Here is a 16,478-nt window from a genome sequence, read left to right as displayed (position 1 = left end):
GCTCCAGAGGGGCTCTCTGGAGTGAATTGAGATTGAGAGGGCCAGACAGAAAGGTCAACAGCAGAGAGGGTTCAGAGCTGGAACTGCGGCAGGGACTTGAGGGTGAGGTTCTGGAGGAAGCAGTTGAGCATCCATTCAATCTGGGCTTCCTTCCCCCTTACAGGACAGACAGGGGAGGAGGGGGGAACAAGAGCCTTATGGAATCTCATTCCTGACCCAGACTTGCCAACACTGCTGCTACCATCCTGACTTTGGAAGCAATTAGCTACGTAGAACTGGAATTTCTAGACACCTCACAACTCTTCCAAGCAGGGCTTCTTAACCACTTTTGTGCTTTGGACCCCCCTTGGGCAGCCTGCATGGACCTCTTCTCAGAATAAATTTAAATGCATAAAAGTAAACACTTAAAATACACAGGATTACTGTATAGCACAGGGAACTCTACTCAGTGCTCTGTGGTGATCTAAATGGGAAGGAAATCCAAAAAAGAAGGGATATATGTATACGTAGAGCTGATTCACTTTGCTGTACAGTAGAAACTAACACAATATTGTAAAGCAACTATACTCCAACAAAAATTTTTTTTTAAATATATAGGATTATTGGGAATTGCCTGGCAGTCCAGTGGTTAGGACTCGGCACTCTCACTGACAGGGTCCAAGTTCGATCCCTGGTTGGGGAACTAAGATGCTGCAAGCTGAGCGGCGCGACCAAAAATAAAATACACAGGATTGTAAACAAAATATACTGAACTACAGCTATCAAATATTTAAAAAAACAAGTTTGTGGTGGAAATACATGTGTTTATTAACACAGTGATAAGATTAGCCAGTGTCTACAGCAGGGGTCCCCAACCCCCGGGTTCCTATTAGGAACCAGGCCACACAGCACGTGAGTGGCCTGCAAGCAAGTGAAACTTCATCTGCTGCTCCCGGTCACTTGCATTTCTGCCTGAGTCATCCCCCCCCACCCCCGGAAAAATTGTCTTCCACAAAACCAGTCCCTGGGGCTTCCCTGGTGGCGCAGTGGTTGAGAGTCCGCCTACCGATGCAGGGGACACGGGTTTGTGCCCCGGTCTGGGAAGATCCCACATGCCACAGAGAGGCTGGGCCCGTGATCCATGGCTGCTGAGCCTGCACGTCCGGAGCCTGTGCTCCGCAACGGGAGAGGCCACAACAGTGAGAGGCCCGTGTACTGCAAAAAACAAAAAACAAAAAAACAAAAAAAACAGTCCCTGGTGCCAAAAAGGTTGGGGACCACTGGTCTAAACCACTGTAAATTATCACTGAAATACCTGCAACAATTATAATATCATTTTAAAAGTTCTATTTCTATAAGTGATCAAGTCACAGGAATTGCTAATGCTACTGTGGTTTGTTGCCTACAATGCATAATAGAAGGAAATGCTCAATATCAGTTAGGGGTCAGTAAAAAGAAAGCTGTATTTTTTTCCCCGCATCTAAATTCAAAGACCCCTGAGAGCTGGACCCAGGTTAAAAAGGCCTGCTTTATTCTGTGCAGGAGTGAGCATGCACAGCATTCACATCTGCTTTTCCACTTTTTTTCCCGCCTCCTACTAGTTAAGAGGAAAAACAAATTGTTTAAAGAATAAAATTGAAAATAATGCCTAAGAAGATATTTGCCAGTCCTACTTGGCATAAGAAAATGAATTATGCATGAAAATGTTTTTTTAAAGATAAAGAAATTTGACGTGAGTGGCTGAGCAAAAACTTATCTATTCTGAACCCCCAAAGCTAACCAGAATAATTTTCTGCTTCAGAAAACTCTGGAAGGCAAGTGTGGTAGAAAGATCCTAAGGTGACCCCCCTTCCAAAAATTCTCACTTCCTGGTATCTGTGCTTTTTTATAATCCTCTCCCCTCGAGTGCAGGCAGAACCTGTGACTTGCTTTGAACCAATAGAATATATGGCAAGGTGATGGGATGTCGCTCATCTAAGGCGACTGGAGAAAGTGAATCTCCTGCTGGCCTTAAAGAAGCAAACAGTCATGTTGTGAACTGCCTATGGAGAGGGCCATGTGGCAGGGAACTGCGGGTGGCCTCTAGGAGCTGAGGGCTCCAGTCCTAAAATCACAAGGCACTGAATTCTACCAACAACCATGTGAGCTTAGAAGAGGTCCCCAGATGCAAAAAGGAATGTCACCTGGCCAATGCCTTGATTTCAGCTTTGTGAAACTCTGAGCTGAAGACCCAGTTAAGCCATAGAAACAATTAGTAACAAATATGTGTTGTATTAAGCTGCAATTTACATTTCTGGAAATTCATTTCAGAGCAATAAATAACTAGTGCAGTAACCAAAAGACGGGGTGACCTACCATCCAAGTTTGCCTAGGCCTATCTTGGTTTGAAAATGGAAAGTCCCATGCCCTAAGAAACAACTCAGTTCTGAGCAACCCAGGTCGGTTGGTTGCTGCTATGGTCTGAATATGTATGTCCTCCCAAAATTCCTACGTTGAAATCCTAATGCTCAGTGTGATAGTATTAGAAAGTGGGGCCTTTGGGAAGCGCTTAGGCCATGAGGGTGGAGCCCTCATGAATGGGATTAGTGCCTTATAAAAGAGGCTCCAGAGAGATCCCTAGCCTTTCCCACCATGTGAGGACACAGTGAGAAGTCACGGGCTATGAACCAAGAAGGGAACCCTCACCAGAAGGCAACCACGCTGTCACCTTAGTCTTGGACTTCCAGCCTCAAAAACTGTCAGAAATAATTGTCTGTTGTCTATAAGCCACCCAGTCTGTAGTATGTTGTTATAGCAGCCAGAATGGACTAAGACAGTTGCCCACTAATAGACGTGTACTGAAGAAAAGAATAATATAAATACAAAATACTAGACACTTTGCCTATAGGAAACAAACAGAAAGTTTGAAAAAACCTGGAAAGGAACCAAACCCTCTTTTAAAAGTTACCAATAATTAGCAAAACAACTCAAGGGAATTCCCTGGCGGTCCAGTGGTTAGGACTCCATGCTTCCACTGCCGGGGAAGGGGGTGGGTGTCAGTCCCCAATCGGGAACTAAGATCTTGTAAGCCATGTGGCACAGCCTTTAAAAAAACAACCTCTAGATTTCCTCAAAACCAATTTTCTATACACTTAAAGTAGAGCATTCCCCAGTTATGTGTGGGAAACTAGGACAATGTTCAAATCCATCTTGTATTTCTAGTCTTCACTTTGTTTTTCAATCTCCCTATTGGTTTCCCCAGCTGATTTATTTTAAATCAGTACTCAAACATCATTACCTTAAAGACTGGCAACGGCTCAATGATATGAAACCATCATTCACTCTTGCCATTTAACCATAGGCCACAGGTATTAAACCCATGCATGTTCCCATCCCCTCTGACCACCCCCAGGTTCCCTCCTTAAAGATAAACCCTATGGAATCATATGATGTCTGAGACTTGCTTCAGGATAAAAGAGGGGGCAAGGAACAAGGTAGGAATGCAGATGGAATGGAAGTGACGGAGTATTGATGGTTGTTGAGCAGGGGTGGCAAGTGCAGAGGAGTTTAATGTATTAGTCTATCTGTTTGCTTGTTTCCATTTTTAAAAAAATTAGAAAAAAGCAAGGCTATGAAAGCCTAATCAATTAACTGTCCTGTAATACTATCAAGAATACCAGTGTGCTTTCTCTATCTATGAAGGCATTCTGAATGTTTGTACATGTTTAGAACAGTTCCCTAGTCATGTAACATTCTATATATAAAAAAAAAATGCCACCTACTTTCCATAAGCATAAAGGTCTCTACAGCACCATAAAATAATGAGTCATTGGGACTTCCCTGGTGGCGCAGTGGTTAAGAATCTACCTGCCAATGCAGGGGACACGGGTTCAAGCCCTGATCTGGGAAGATCCCTGCGCTCTAGAACCTGCGAGCCACAACTACTGAAGCCCACGTGCTGCAACTATTGAAGCCTGTGTGCCTAGAGCCCGTGCTCCGCAACAAAGAGAAGCCAGCGCAACGAGATGCCCGCGCACAGCAACGAAGACCCAACGCAGTCAAAAAAAAATTAAAATTAAAATAAATTTATTAATAAATAAATAAATAATGAGGCATTGTAAGAGTAGGTAATGAAGATTTTTTTAAAAGAAACATAAATGAACTACAGCTACCTGTGTCAACAAGGGCGAACCTCAAAAACAAAACAATGAGAGGAAAAGCAAGTTGTGGAAGGTTACAGAGTACTACACTCCTCCTTCTGAGTTGAAAAGCCATACAAAACAATTTATCATTTTAGTGACACATGTGTATATATATATACATGTATGTACACACTATATATATACACACACATATAGCTATAATAAAAGTACAAAAACTTTTCAAATCATGCACACCAAATTCAGGACAGTAGTAACCTCTGGGGTGAGCAGGAAGGGGAATGGGACCAGAGAAGGGGTCACAGGAAACTTTCACACTAACTGGGCTGTTTTACTTCTTATGCTGAGTAGTGGGTACACAGTTATTGTTGGGTAGTCCTCTAGTTTTACACACCTGAAATTTTTTTTGTAAGAGTTAACAAGGTACTATTATGCAAATGTCCTCCTTTTAACCAGACAATGGTATGGCTCTGGAACTTCCTTTATCTGCTGGCATTCATTCTCTTTTACAAAAAAAGAACACTCTTTATCTCAAACAGCACATATTCCAAATTACCGTTTTAGCATGCTGGCCTCTATCTCCCTAAAGCATATGCTACAAAGGGATATGATATAAAGATGTAAAAACAGAAAACTGTTTCATTTGCATTAAAAAAAATAGTTCTGGCTAATAATCCAACAACTGGAAAAAGCTCACAAGAATTTTGTCTTTTGCCTATAGTTGTTTTTAACGATTAAACAGTTGCTTCAAAGAATTACAAGAAAACCCTTAAATATGACTTCTTCCCAAAGGTGAGTCCGTGCGCAGGAATTTTTAAAATATCCTCTACTTCTCGTAGCTTTGTTTTACTTCTTTTCCTCAATCAAAGCCACTCAAACAATCAGACATTACTTACTGACTTTTTTCCCATTCAATGATTTCCCCTGATAATACGAAATCAACAGTGTTTCATAACTATTTCCCTTAAAGTCTAAGAATTAACTGTCAAGTCAGCGAAAGACAAATAATGTATGTACGATCTCACTTTTATGTGGAATCTAAAAACAAACAAACCAACAAAAAACTGGAACTCATAGATACAGAGAACAGATTGGTAGTTGCCAGAGGTGGGGGTGAGTGAAATGGGTGAAGGTGGTCAAAAGGCACAAACTTCCAGTTATGTGACTTCCCTGGTGGTCCAGTGGGTAAGACTCCACCCTCCCAATGCAGGGGGCCCTGGTCGGAGAACTAGATCCCACATGCATGCCCCAAATAAGAAGTCCACATGCCACAGGTGAAGATGCCGCATGCTGCAACAAAGGATCCTGCATGCCGAAACTAAGACCTGGCACAGCCAAAATAAATAAATATTAAAAAAAAAAAACTTCCAGTTATAAAATAAGTAAGACCTGGGGATGTCATGTACAGCATGGTGACTAAAATTGGTAAGACTGTATTATGTATTTGAAAGATGTTGAAAGTAAATCATAAAAGTTCTCATCACAAGAAAGAAATTTTTGTTAACTATGTTTGCTAATGGATATCAGCTAGACTTACTGTGATGATCATTTCACAACACATACAAATAACGAATCATTATGTTATATACCTGAAACTAATACATCATATGTCAATTATATCTCAATAAAAAATATTATCTGAAAACAGTTAACCATATAAAAATGAAAACTAATTATAATGACTACTTGAAATATGCACAGCATTCTCAAAGACTAAGACACCATCCTGAAAGACAGATATTATAAAGGAGTCTATATAGTTTGTTAATTCATTACATCAAGCAGAAAACTTGCCAGTTTAAGGTAGATACTTTTGTTCTAGCTGTTATATTTTCTTACTCAAACCCTAAAAAATAAAAACATTTGCACTGCGGGACTTCCTTGGCGGTCCAGTGGTTAGGACTCAGCGCTTTCACTGCCAAGGGCCCAGGTTCGATCCCTGGTCAGGGAACTAAGATCCCACAAGCCCCGTGGCAAGCAAGCAAGAAAGAAATAAATAAATAAAACATGTGCTTTGGAATGTAAGCTCTATGAGGACAGGGATTTGTGTTTGATTCACAGCGGTAACCTCAGCATCTAGAACAGTGCCTGATGCACAAAAGAAACTCAAATACCTCAAATACACATCCAACCCAAGTCTATGCATTCTAGTAAACTGCTGGCCTTTCAATACCAGTGAAATACTTCACAACCTGGGAAACCAATCACTCTAACATTTATAGCTCTTTGTCTTGAAGTATTAAACAAAAACTATTTACTTGTTTCTCAGACATCCATATTTACTTTTTCTAATTTAAGTGTTTTACTCTAACATTTTTCTAGCTAGTACTAAAATCCTGTTTTAAAATAAATCACGACTTCCCTGGTGGCACAGTGGTTGGGAATCTGCCTGCCAACAGAGGGGACACGGGTTCGAGCCCTGGTCTGGGAAGATCGCACATGCCGCGGAGCAACTAAGCCCGTGAGCCACAACTAGTGGAGCCCGTGCACCTAGAGCCCATGCTCCGCAACAGGAGAAGACAGCACGATGAAAAGCCCACACACCACAACGAAGAGTAGCTCCCCTTCGCCGCAACTACAGAAAGCCCACGCGCAGCAACGAAGACCCAACACGGCCATAAATTAATTAATTAATAATAAATAAATAAAATTTATTAAAAAATAATAAAATAAAATACATCAACACCTCTCTATAAAGAGACCAAAAGGCCTTTCAAAATAAGCTATTATGATGCACTAAAATATAATCCAAGACAGAAAATAAGCATATGGAAACATCCTAAATATCATATGTCTCTAGGGAATTACAAATTACATCAACGAGATACCACTATATACCTATGAGAATGGTGAAAATCTAGAACACTGACAACACCACATGTTGATGAGGATATAGAGCAAGACGGCCTCTCATTCATTCCTGGGGGGATTGCAAATGGTACAGCCACTCTGGAACACAGTTTGGCAGTTTCTTACAAAACTAAACTCACTCCTACCATATGATCCAACAATCACACTTACTGGTATCTACCCAAAGGGGTTGAAAACTTAAATGCACACAGATTCTTATAGCAACTGTATCCATAAATGCCAAAACTTGAAAGCTACCAAAATGTCCTCCAGTATGTGAATGGATAAACTGTGGTACATCCAGACAATGGAATATTATTCAGCACTAACAAGAAATAAGCCATCAAGCTATGAAAAGACATGGAGGAACCTTAAGTGCATATTACTAAATGAAAGAAGCCAATCTGAAAAGATTACATACTGTGTGATTCCACCTATACATTTTGGAAAAAGGCAAAACTCTGCAAACAGTAAAAAAGATCAGTAGTTGCCAGGGTTTGGGAGTAAGAACAAGGGATGAATAAGTAGGGCACAGAGGATTTTTAGGGCAGTGAAACTACTCTGTATGATACTACAATGGTGGATACATGTCATTATACATTTGTCCAAAACCAAAGAATGTACATCACCAAGAATGAACCATAATGTAAACTATGGACTCTGGGGGATTAAGATATACCAATGCAGGTTCATCAATTGTAAAAAATGTACCCCTCTGGTGGGGTGTTGATAGTGGGGGAGGCTGGGCATGTGTGGGGCAGGGTGTATATGGGAACTCTGTGTACCTTCCCCTCAATTTTGCTGTGAACCTAAAACTGCTCTGAAAAGATAAAGTCTATTAAAATATATATATATGTATTTCAACTGAAAACAAAATCCCTAAGATAACTCACTTCCATAGCAAAGTAACAGGTATAGTGGTTTATTTTTATTCCAAGGAGGAGATAAAGTAAAGTATTTTTATAGAACATTTGCTTCAGGTAAGATTTTCAACCTTCCTGGAACATTATGGTAATCTTAACTGTATGCTTATTAAAAAGAAAAAAAATCTGTTACCATAGAAACTACCAGGGCTAGTTAATGCCTCCATGACTTGGGCAGTTTTACCTGTTGGGTCACTTAATTAAATTTACAGGTTCCTGTTTAACAGAGAAAGGCTAAAAACATCTACATCTGTTTAAAGAAAGGCTAAAACACTCATGGGGTAGTGCAAATCAGGATAAATGGAGTGCACATGTGTACTGGGAGTACACACACCCACACACACCACACCACACACCACACACCACCAAAATGGTCAGTAAAAATTAGGTGGCTGCCAGCTTTGTTTGAATCTCTTCTGATTACATTTCTCTGTCCAGGATGCCTTTAATGTTCATGTTCACCTGTACGAAGAATATTGGTTTACTGCATTGTGTTAAGTTAATGGGGAAGAATATATTTTGTTTTGCTGGGCTGAATAAGGGAGCTTTAAAGCTCTGAGAGATTTACTACAAGCAATATACTAGGGATGTCCCCTTTTGCCAGCATCTTTTGCAAGCAGGTTTCGACTAGACATCAAGAATATAATCTCATCCATACAATGGCACTGCGCCTTGAGTTCTTTTTAAATCTTAAACACCTCAAGGGAACATGAGTTCTAACACCAGGAAAGCCCCCTCCCCAAGTCCTTACGAGAAGTCAACCAACATAGTTCATATTTAATATGCCCACCATCTCTTATCACACTCCATATATTACTGACAACAAAATAAGCCTTAACAGGTGCCCAGTTGTCACTTACTTGCTGTATGGCCTCAGTCACTTACTCCTCTTTCAGTTGAGAAATAGCAACAGCATTTAATAAATTTATTATGCTTGGGAGTATTCTGAGGGCCTCGTGTAATAGCTATGGTTTGTGTTTTAAAATATTGACTTTTCCTCTACCTGGTCTAGCTTAACTGCTCAACATTAGAGGCTGAACTGTCTCCATAGCAAGGACTTCTTAAGGGACAAACAGCCATGTTAAGGTCTGTGAATACTAATTATATTTTCAAAAATCTTGAATTCTGAAAAGTGAGAGATTACAGGGTGGCTAAAGTTATGCTCACAAACAGAGTGTATGGATGCCCCAGAAGTATAAAATGCAGTCTTAAGTGATTAAAAAAAAAAAGTCTACACACACAATGATATTATAAGTAAACCATAAAACCCTCAATACTCCTTTGGAACTGGATTTTAAAATACCACTCCCCACTTGAAATATACAACTGATGTTAACGTTCATACTGACTCCAGCTTTTAAGAAAAGGTTCATTTCACATTTGCGGCCTGATATTAAGAATCACCAGGGGGGAAAAAAAAAAAAAGAATCACCAGGGGATTCCCTGGTGGCGCAGGGGTTGAGAGTCCGCCTGCCGATACAGAGGACACGGGTTCGTGCCCCGGTCCGAGAAGATCCCACATGCTGCGGAGCGGCTGGGCCCGTGAGCCATGGCCGCTGAGCCTGCGCGTCCGGAGCCTGCGCTCCGCAACGGGAGAGGCCACAACAGTGAGAGGCCCGCGTACCACAAAAAAAAAAAAAAAAAAAAAAAGAATCCGCCTGCCAATGCAGGGGACACAGGTTCGAGCCCTGGTCCGGGAAGATCCCACATGCCGCGGAGCAACTAAGCCCATGCGCCACAACTACTGAGCCTGCGCTCTAGAGCCCGTGAGCCACAACTAAGCCCATGCTCCACAATTACTGAAGCCCGAGTGCCTAGAGCCGATGCTCTGCAACGAAGAGTAGCCCCCGCTCACAGCAACTAGAGAAAGCCCGCATGCAGCAACGAAGACCCAACGCAGCCAAAAGTAATTTTTTTTAATAGTCATTAATTCTATAAAAAAAAAAAAAAGGAAAGCACAAAACAGGAACAGCATCTACTGCGCATCATCCGCCTCCTCCTTTTTCAGGTATGGAGCAGCCAAAAGGATGTAGCTATGACACAATTACTTTGCAATTCTATTTCAAGTCCAAATAATGATAAGATGGGAAACTACAACTGTCCCCCACGGTGGACGTCTGGGGTCCACCTCTAGCCCTAAATAGGGAGCTTGTCTCTGCCTTGACAGACGTCCTCTTGCAGCCCTGTGTCCCTGTTCTGCAATTTGTCGTTAGGCTTTCCAGTTTAATGCTAATATGCAGAAATATGTTAGTGGGCAAATATATATAGTAGATATGTATATATTACAAGTAGTATATAAAGCAGACAACATTCAGTGGTGGGCCCCAGGCCCTACAGACAAACACACACCCTTCAAGTTCCAATCCTGCAAGCGCCCACCCACCCAGGAGAGGGAAGGGCAGGAGCCTCGAGCAGAGGTTAAACCAGACACTAGCCAAAACAAACACCACTTCCAGAACAAGGCAAACTTTGGGTCTGGGCGGCTGCAGAGCCCCAGAAACGGCCGGGGAGGGGAGGGAGTGTCCGTCAGTCTCAGGGGAGGAAGATGAGGAGCGCACCCAGCACTGCTGAGCTGCGGAGGAGGCTGGTGTCCCCTGGGGGACAAGGGCGTCGCCGCCATTCCCGGCTGCGAAGCCCCTCTCCGCAACCTGGCCAAGGCCTCCGGGTGCCTGTCGGCAGCCCTGTCGCCCCACCCCGCCCCCTTGTCCCTGTAGAAATGGTCCCCATAGACCCACAGGGGCAGGGGCGCGGGGACCTACCTGGTGCAGCGTCTCGGCCGGCAGCTGCGACGCCCGGAACAGGTCGGCCACGGGGCCCGAGGCTGCGGTGGCCGCGCCGGGGGCGGCCCTGGCGGCCTCAGGGGGCCCGGACCCGGGGCCCCCGCCTGCGGCGCCGGCGCAGCGCGCGAAGAGCTCAGAGTAGCACTGCTGCTCGCCCTCGCTCAGCAGCAGCGGCGGTCCAGAGCCGCAGCCCCCGCTTGCTGCCGCCTCCATGGAGCCTGAAAGGGAGCCTAGCGGAGCACCGTCCCCGGTTGAGGCGCCGCCGCCTTCACCACAACCTCCGCCGCTTCAGCCTCGGCCTTGGCCGCCGCCGCCCCGACGCCCCGCAGCTGCCGCGCGGCCGCTTCCTCCCGGCGCGCGCCGGCCCCGCCCCCGGACTTGAATGTTGTGCCTCCGCCGCGCGGCACATGGAGACAGGCGCGGCGCGGCCCAATCACGGCCTAGGATCGCACCCCGGCCCCGCCCCGCCCCGCCCCGCCCCGTGCGCGCCGGGCCAGGTGAGTAACTCCGCCGGCCGCCCGCCTCACGGACAGTCACTTGCTCAGCCCGCGCTGCAGAGTCTAGAGGGCAGGAGCCAGCGCTGTTCCGCGCCCACCCTGCGCGAGAGGGGCATCTTTGGCCCTTCTCCCTGGCCGGGAAGGGGAACATCTAGACCCACCTGGCGAATGGCGCTTTTCATGGGGCGGGAAAGGCTGTGGTGTTTTCTCCCTAGGACGCTGGAGCAAGTGTAGTGCCCACGACACGCCCTGCCCTTCCCAGAAAGGGAAGAGGCATGGGAAATTAGGCTTCGCTTTTTCCATGACAGTACCCCTTATGTCCTGAAAAGCTGGAGGGCAGAGATCTCCATACGAACCAGGGTCCCATTGACTCCTATAGTGTTCTAGGTGGCGACGGGGTTAGGTCACTTTCTCAGGCAAGGTTCAAACCTGGAGTTGAGCCTTAAAAAGGAATAAAATCGGTTAGTGTTAAATACTAGAGTAATAGGAGTGAAAAGGGCCCTGGGAAGAATTGCACGTGTATATATGCATTAAGCCTGGCTGGGAAACACTAACCCAAGCGAAAAAAATCAGTCCAGGGTTAAACACTGAACACTAGATAGATAGAGATATAGAGATATATCTTTCACCCCAAATAGTGTTATTTTAATTAAACACAAAACAAAAACCATCTCAGGAAATAGCACTGATGATAACAAATATACTTTGGTATTTTGATCAACTAAAATAAGGACCAAGGACAGGAAGAGAGGAAAAGAAAAAGGAAGGTAAGGATGGGGGGAAGGGGAAAAGTGAAGAGAGATACATAAGAAGAAAAAAGAAAAATTATGTCAATTCATAAATGATAGCCAGAGTAATATTTCCCATTTGGAATCTGAAAAAAAATGAAATAGAGAAAGAGGATCCCCAAAATCACTAAGATTTCCTTATACCATTTTTTGCTTCAGACCTGCCAGGAGAGAATTAAGACAGCGGTAGGTTTGAAGAGAAGAGTACCAAAAGAATAGGTAAGTTAAGGAGCAGCAAAGACTAACTTAGTTGGGGAATTTCCACTTCACAATCCCACCACCACTGTATTTTCCACAACTGTAAAACCTTCTCAGGAAAACTGGAAGCCAAGAGATCATGTTTATTCTTTCCCTACCTTTCCCTTTGTGGTCAGACTTCCCTGAGAATGGCCCACCATTCTAACAAAGGTGAGAAAGGGACCCATTCCCCGTGATAAACGCCAAACCCCACTTTTCCCTGTGACTCCTGCAAAAAGAAATGTGAGATATAACAGTCCCTAACATTCATATAGTTCATACTACGATGTCTATTTAAGCCTCATAGTACCTCTCTGAGGTAGGCTGGTTTCCCATTTTAATCTCCGTTTTGCAGATGAGAAAATGGATGCAAAGATGGTGTGATTTGCCCAGCTGAATACTAGATTCCGAGCTGATCTTTGTTACTCAAGTCAGTTTAATAAATTTGACAGATACTTATTAAGCACTGCAGAGATGGGTAGGAGGTCTCACAGCTGTGCCTATCAATCCATCAGTCAACCCTTATGGGTAGACCAAGAAGTATTAACTCTGTTCCTACTGGAGTACTGTGAGAGATTTAAAAAAAAAAAAAAAAAAAGACGTGTTGCCGCCTCACTGGAAAAGACAAAACTAACACAACAAATAAAAACAAACAATAAAAGACAATATATAATTAAGTGCTAAACTGTGTACCCCAGGCTAACTGCTGTGGGAGTTTAGAGAAAAGAGAAAATCTATGAGCCAGAGCTCAACCAGGAAGGCTTGACGGATGGGGCTCAAGATGGTTGTTGACTAATGGCTGGGTTGGGGAGGTGAAAGGACAGGAGAGGGAGGAGTCCCAGAAACTTGGCGCCCAGGAAGTGAGGAGTGAGGGATGCAGGTGGGGCCAGGAGGGAGAGGCAGCCTCTGATGCGCTGTGAGAAGCCAGAAGGAAGCTGCTCCATGAAGGATGAGAGGCACAGCCAGAAGTGACTCAACAGCAGCAATGTTTTAACCCAGGACACAGGAGGAAAAAATGGCATTTTTTAAATGTTTTAGTATCTAAGGAATGCCAAGTACTGTTCTTTATTTCTACAACAGTTTTCTGAATAGAAGAAATAGTTATCAAACTGCAAAATAAACACAGATAAGAATGTAGAAACTAGAAACACTCATAGCCCTTTAAGGCTGAAGGTAAACAACATTTTAGAAGAGAATTTCTTTATCCTTTTTGCAGTTCTAAACCTACACACTAGGACTTCCCTGGTGGTCCAGTGGGTAAGACTCCGTGCTCCCAATGCAGGGGGCTGGGTTCAATCCCTGGTAGGGAGAATTCTATTTGGCTTCTCTGAGCTTCAGAATTGTCATGAGTGATACTGAGATACTTAGATTATATCTCAAAGATTGGTGAACTTTAGAAAGTACTTATTGAGGGACTGAGCAATGTAAACACTAAACAATCACTTGTTCGGCTGATTTTAACTTTTTTCTAGAAGTGAAGAAAGGTAGATCTTTTTTTTTTAACATCTTTATTGGAGTAGAAAGGTAGATCTTTAACAGTGTTAGAGGGAATCCTATTCCCCTGGCCTCATTTTATTGTGAGAAAATTTCCTGTCTACTCCCCAGGAGGGAATATGGATGAAGTAACACTGGTGCTTCTCCCAACTCCTCTCATTTACTCTTCTCCAAGGAAGAGTGATGGAGGGAGAAGAAACTGATCATTCCCGATTCCAACACTGTCTCTATCTTTTTCTGTCTCTGTCCGTGTGTGTGTGTGTGTGTGTGTATCTCTGTCTGTCTCTTGCTATCTCTCTTGCTCTTTCAAGCTCTCTCTCAAGCTCTCTCCACCACCACCACCCCTGAATTGTGCTGCCCTCAGAGGAGACGCCACTCTACCCCTGATTCCACATGGCAAGTGCACCTATTGGGGGCCACTCACTGTTCTCACTTGAAAGACTTGATGGGAAAAGATAGCATCTTCCTTGCAACTTTCAAGGACATGGTCTGTTGTGTAGACACTCTGACGTAGGGAAGAAAGGGGGTAGGGAGCGTAAGAAGAAGCCTGATTGTGGCCACAAACCCAATTGGAATCTCCAATCCAACTCCAGCAACAATGAAGCTGATGTTGGCCACATGAACCTTACCTAATTCTTTCTACAATCCTAGAGAAAGAGAGGGGTTTGAGTACTAATGATGATGGAATCTTACAAGTAACTGTCTCCCAAAAAACCAATTTTGAATATCTGTGAAATTATATCCTGTACACACCCATGTGTGTGTTTGTGTGTGTGTGTCTGTGTGTGGTAATTTGCCCGCTTCCTTCCTATACCAACTCCATCCTCTGAAACAAAACTTGACACATTGAGAAGGTGGCTCTTCTCAAGCAACAAACAGCTTGTTCTCAGCAGCCCGGCTGGCCTCTTATGTAAGGCATCAGACAGTTCACCTTTCTCCATGGAATGAAGCTTTTGGTAGCCCTGGGAATGGCCGAATAGCTGAGCAGAAATGTGAAAAAACTGTGCACACTGGGAAAGTCCAACAGTTATGTCACACAAACTGGAGCCAACAGTTCTCACTCCTGGTTAACAATAGCAAGCTGTCTAACCTTGGGAAAGCAGCTTCCTGCTTTGTTTCCATGAACAGGATTTTGGATAATTATCTTAGCCATATATTTTCACGGTGCTTTTTTTTTAATCACCCATAATACTCAGACTGTCAGAGCTTTCTTCTATGTTTTAAAGGAATAAGAAAAAAATTCTTACTTTAGTTATCCAGCACTTCAGTCAACACAGATTTGAGCAAGGATTATTACTGATAATAAATTGATAGAATTCTGAAATTCAAATTTTCAGAAGCTATTCATGTTTCTTAAAAATGGAGGATTTAGGACTTCCCCAGTGGTCCAGTGGTTAAGACCCTGCGCTCCCAGTGCAGGGGGCTCGGGTTCGATCCCTGGTAAGGGAACTAGATCCTGCATGCCACAACTAAGAGCCCACATGCTACAACTAAAAGATCCTGCATGCTGCAACTAAAAAAAGATCCCGTGTACCACAACTAAGACCTGACACACCCAAATAAATAAATTTTTTTTTTTTAATGAAGGGTTTGTGGGAATTCCCTGGCGGTCTAGTGGTTAGGGCTCCGCGCTTCCACTCAGGGAACACGAGTTCAATCCCTGGTCAGGAAACTAAGATCCTGCATGCTGCGTGGCCCAAAAAAAAAAAAAAAGAAAAGAAAACGGAAGGTTCACTAGATGAGTCAGGGTAGGCTAAATACTGAAACAACCTGGAAAATCTCAGTGGGTTAACATAATCATGTTTTGTTTCTTGCTCGTGCCACAGTCCAACAAGGGTCGGTGGAGGCAGTGTGGATCACTTCGTGTTCATCAGGGACACTATCTGGTAGCTCCTCCATCCCCTGGGAACTCAAAGTCTGCCACTAGATGCTCTGCATCTGGCAGAAATAAAAATAAAGGGAGGGGGAGCTCAGCAGAGCTAGAGAAAGAGAGCATGGAAGGCCGCTTGCCAAGGGGGTCTTAGGGGCCAGGGCCAGAGGTGGCACAAATCCCTTCTCCCTGCTTTCTATTGGTTAGAGCTGAGTCACGTGGCTGTACCGAACTGCAAGGGAGTCTGGGAAACGTAGTCAAGCTGTGTACCCAGGAAGAAGAAACAGGTTTGGGGAACATCTAGCCAGACTGACACGATTGTCATGTAAAAATTTCAAACCTACTGTAGAAACTGTAGGTTCACTGCCAAGATTCCTGTCACCAGGCAATGCACCCATCCGTGAGTGTTGTCTGCTAATGGCTCAGAGCTGCTCCCTTCTTTGGAGACTTGTCCTCACCCAACGTGGAGCTGTTTCAGGGAAGTTACACCTCCACACCCCGCACTGAGCAGCCCACAGCCAATGGCTGACTACTGTGAAGTATAAAAGGCCAGTCACTTGCCTCAAGGGGAGACCAACTCTGGTACAAATCATGCTCCAGAGAGCCCCGTGGGATCAGGCAGAGGTAAGTCTCTAGCTGAGACCACTTCCTTGCTTAGAGCCTTCTTCAGCCCCACCCTCCTCCTTCCTTCACTCCCCTTCTCCCTCAGTGAAGCACTTACACAAGAATCCTCATTTCAGTCTCTGCTCTCAGAGAACCTAACCTGAGCCGGGATTTTACGTCAGAAAGTAATACTACTCACATCTCATAGAAAAAGCATGTGCAGCACAAGTCGATCTGTAAATATTTAAGTGCTCTCAGTAGAGTATATGTAGTCCTATACTCAATAAACAAAGACTGCTTTCCCAGCACTGCAAACAG

At 44.0% G+C, this 16,478-nt stretch overlaps 1 protein-coding gene across 4 annotated transcripts in view; it reads right to left on the bottom strand.

Moving 5' to 3' along the window:
* Positions 1–11,011, bottom strand: part of REPS2 (RALBP1 associated Eps domain containing 2) — a 238,102-nt gene extending 227,091 nt beyond the window's left edge. For all 4 annotated transcript variants that reach the window (XM_082609610.1, XM_082609612.1, XM_082609611.1 and 1 more), the window contains exon 1: positions 10,651–11,011. In XM_082609610.1, coding sequence (XP_082465736.1) covers positions 10,651–10,884 — 234 coding nt within the window. In that variant the 5' untranslated portion in view covers positions 10,885–11,011. The remainder of the gene's footprint in view (positions 1–10,650) is intronic.
* Between the last annotated feature and the right edge of the window lie 5,467 nt (positions 11,012–16,478).

Source organism: Mesoplodon mirus, assembly GCF_964341445.2.
Source record: "Mesoplodon mirus genome assembly, chromosome: X".
Classification (NCBI taxonomy): Eukaryota; Metazoa; Chordata; class Mammalia; order Artiodactyla; family Ziphiidae; genus Mesoplodon; species Mesoplodon mirus.
The sequence above is the reverse complement of the archived record's forward strand: the minus strand, read 5'-3'. Positions and strand labels throughout refer to the sequence as shown.